Source organism: Otolemur garnettii, unplaced genomic scaffold, assembly GCF_000181295.1.
Source record: "Otolemur garnettii isolate 467f Iridium unplaced genomic scaffold, OtoGar3 scaffold00006, whole genome shotgun sequence".
Classification (NCBI taxonomy): domain Eukaryota; kingdom Metazoa; phylum Chordata; class Mammalia; order Primates; family Galagidae; genus Otolemur; species Otolemur garnettii.
The window spans coordinates 46,152,455-46,156,248 of record NW_003852401.1 but is presented as its reverse complement, the minus strand read 5'-3'; the positions used below and the strand labels follow the sequence as shown (position 1 = coordinate 46,156,248).

Sequence of the window (3,794 nt, the reverse complement as noted above, 5' to 3'; positions counted from 1 at the left end):
GAGTAAGGATAAGCTAAGTCAAGCTTCACTATAAGTACTTTTTTTGCAAAATTAACTGTACAGACTTTAAAGACTTGAACACAAGCCACAGTGACTAAGAGGTGAGTGAATATTAGTAAGATCATGTGTTGTAAACTGGCGTCCTCTCAAGGGGTTTTGTTTAGAAATCTGTGTGTCTGTGTGTGTGACATTACTAACATTTTGTTAAAGTACATTTTAATGGAGACCAGACCTGAAGAATCCCTGAGCCGACAAAGGCAGTTGGGTTGCAGAAGTGACCTTAGCTTTGGTTGATTTGCAAACACAGCCAAACACGACTTGAGCTATTTCTTGTAAATGCCTACACGGTCCTACAGCAGTCTTTGCCTGTAGGTGTATCCCACAGGGAGTTATTACTCTTTCTGTGGCAATGTCTTGCTCCTCCAACCAGACCGCAGCTTCGTAGAGATAAGGACCATGTTCCAAGTTGTTTGCCAGTAGCAAGAAGTGGGTAAATGTCTGTGTCTCCTCCTCTTATAGCAGAAGTGGTGTCCTCCTCCTATCCACACAGCCCACTCTCTCTCTTTTTTTTTCCTACTGAAAGAGTCTCACTATGTCGCCCTGGGTAGAGCGCTGTGACATCACAGCTCACAGCAACCTCAAACTCTTGGGCTCAAGCGATTCTCTTGCCTCAGTCTCCTGAGTAGCTGGGACTAAAGGCACTCGCCACAACGCCCGGCTATTTTTTTTTTTTTTAAACAGGCCCGGGCTGGGTTCAAACCCACCAGCCCTGGGGCATGTGGCCAGTGCCCTATCCACTGAGCTACAGCCACCACCCCACTCTCTCTTCTTGTCTCCTGATTCTGTCCCCTCCAGGGTCTGACAGACCCAGTGACATTCATCATCCCCACCTCCTTTCCCAACAGAACAATGTTCCTGCTCCTTCCTCTCATCAAACAAGGACAATTTTGTGAGAGTCTCATGCGAAATCATTAAGCATTCACCACGTAGTCCTGATTTGGCTTCTTCTGACTTCATTTTGTTTCCTAATTTAAAAGATCTTCAAAGGGCACCCATTTTTCTTCAGTTAGTAATGTAGAAAGACTTCACTGACATGGTTATAGCTAATATCAAGTGCTCACAAAAGTAACTTGAACCTGATGGAGCTTATATGTTGAGAAATAAAGTCTATACTTTTTATTATTTTTTCATTCCAAACGTTTCCACAAACTTAAGTCCCTCTGAATAATTACCCCTTCTAAAAGCAAGTGTAACTGAGAGTGACTCTATAGGTTTGAATTTAGCAAACAAATGACTTAAGGCAGCTGTGACCTACACCTCAGAAATTTGGGAACATGGTCCCTATATTCTCTATAAATAATTTCTCCTAGAAAAACTCGAAAGGTATTAATTGCTTAAGAAGAAAGACAGAGTCCACCACACTTGAACTGACCAGAGCCATGAACAGCGCCAACAGCCTCTTTCGGCAAGGCCCCCACCCCCCAAACAGGGCCCCATTGTGACAGCATGCTCCCTGCCGGTGACCTGGACTTGCTTCACTCACCTCAGGGAATTTCTTTTTCTGCACATATTCAGTGGTGGCAGCGTCAAAATATTTGGCATAGCCCTCATTGAGGCTGTAAATCTTTCCTTTCTTCTTAATCTTGACATCTTTTTCCACCAGGACAAATTCACCAAGTGCCTAGAAGGAGGAAGAGAGACAGGAGGAACCAGGGAGGTGCCAGGAAGCAGAAGCCAACAGCACACTGCACAGCACCCAGGGCCTGCTGGAGGAACCGGGCTTGGCTGTGGCCATTCTGGAGCTGGCCCAGTGGTATTTTCATGAATGGCAGAATGGACAGTGATAATCTGGAGCCTACACAGAAGGCTCAAGCAGTCATATCATGAGGGGTAAAAGAATTCAAAGCAGAGAGGACCGGGGTGTCCTTTCTTTCCTTTCTACCTTCCACTGGCAGTGAGGTCCCCTCACCTACAAGGACCCTGACTGTACTTATGTCCCAGTTCCTCATTCCTGGATTAATGTTTTCAGGAGAATTTGGGCCATCAGCAATGAGAGGAAGAAGTTACATCAATGCATGAAGGATGCTTGTTTTCCATTAAATTGTGGGTCAGCTATGCGGTTTAATGATTCCATTTTGGAAACCACTAAAATCTCTTTATCCCAATACTCTTACCTGGGGGAAAAATTCCTTCAGTCAGAAACTGGGTTCACAGGGCATTACGACCAAGGTAGTAAAATCTAAAGGCATCCTCAGACTTGTTAATAAAATTGTACCAAGGGCCCTGCAGTCCCTGAGGGTCACACGGTCAACACCTGCAGGGCAGCCCTCCAGTACCCCTTTATCTAGTTCTGGTGGTAGCAGCCTCTAAGGATGTGGTCAGCTAGCTACAGATGTCACCTTAAATGCTGGTGACTCTCTAAGTCACTAGGAGGAACATCAGGGCCTGGAGCCCAGATCTGTTTTGATGACTGTCAAAGACTTTAAGAAAATCAGAAACTCCCCAGATGACAGCTCACAGCTGGCAGCTAGAGCATAAGGTTCCCCAGGAACAGTGAAAACACTTCCAGAATGGAGAGAGGCAAGGCCACTCTGACCATGTCTGAAATAAGACAATGACAAAGACACTCAACAACCAAAGAAATCACTAAACATTCCTCTTATCTGCCTAATATCAGTGATGACTGCTCCTTCACCCAATGAATCTCTACTCTCACTTTCATCTTCCTGCTTTCTAAATAAAAATTGTTAAGATGTCTAATCATTAATTGTACCCACTTCCAAGTGACAGCCAATCCAGAAGAGATCCTCTCTTCCTAAAATCCTTGGAATCATCAAACCAATACCCAGGTGTCGAATAAGGCCATGCAGGCTCCTTCTCAGCACAGTGCCCCGGGTTCCTCTGGGGGGCGTCCCCCTGACCCAGTGAGCCCACCTTCTCTTTATTATAGCTTTGCTCTCAATAGTCTTCAGTTCATGGGCTTTATTAACTTGCTGTGGACTTCTGTTGCCTGGAGCAGTCCAGCACTGATTCCACTTCTGAAAAGCACCCTGACTTCCACTGAAGAATTAGCTCTTTTCATGGATGCCAGTCTAGGAAGACTCATGTATGGGCCTCTTCTAGGCCAAGGTCAGGCATGTGACTCCTACTAAAAATTAGATACTCTTCCTTGGTGATTGAAACCTGAGTGTGAAACACAGAACTTGTGGTGTCCAGACCAGACTGGCCAGGCTGTGAAACCACTCCTGGCTCACAGGAGTGAGCTTTTGGGCCCTCCAGACCTGCCCATGTCCAGTCTGGGTCCCCAACATCATTATTTGAGCAGGGTCTATTTCTCTCTTGCTTTTCACCAAAGAGCCCGGAGGATGTACAACAGTCATCTAAACAGTGGTAGTCACCAGCCCGTCTGCATGGAGGGGTCCATTCTGCATCACTGTAGGACAGAAAGGCCTGATTATCCACCCCTGGGCTGCACGTGGGGACTCTCCAGCTCCTAGAACTTCGTTTCCTATTGTACTGGGAGTGATGCCTTACTACATTCTGGAAAATACGTCCCTTGGCTCCCACTGTGTGACCATCAACAACCACTGACGATTAACATGGCCCCCACACACTTTGGTAAAAGGCACCCGATCCTTGTCACTACAAAGCAGTATCTCCATTTGTAATGAGCACCTTGACATTGAGTCTCCCCTCCATGGAGAGTGTGGTGAACAGGAAGTAGCCCCTCTGTACCTGCACACGACGTGTGTTCTGATATCAGTTTATGAGCCCAGCAAGCCCACAGGTCAGAC

At 46.3% G+C, this 3,794-nt stretch overlaps 1 protein-coding gene across 1 annotated transcript in view; it reads right to left on the bottom strand.

The window, feature by feature from the left end:
• FBP2 (fructose-bisphosphatase 2) overlaps positions 1-3,794 on the bottom strand; it is a 196,390-nt gene that overhangs the window by 2,224 nt on the left and 190,372 nt on the right. The window contains exon 7 of the mRNA XM_003783008.3: positions 1,544-1,681. Within this exon, the coding sequence (XP_003783056.1) occupies positions 1,544-1,681 (138 nt within the window). The remainder of the gene's footprint in view (positions 1-1,543; positions 1,682-3,794) is intronic.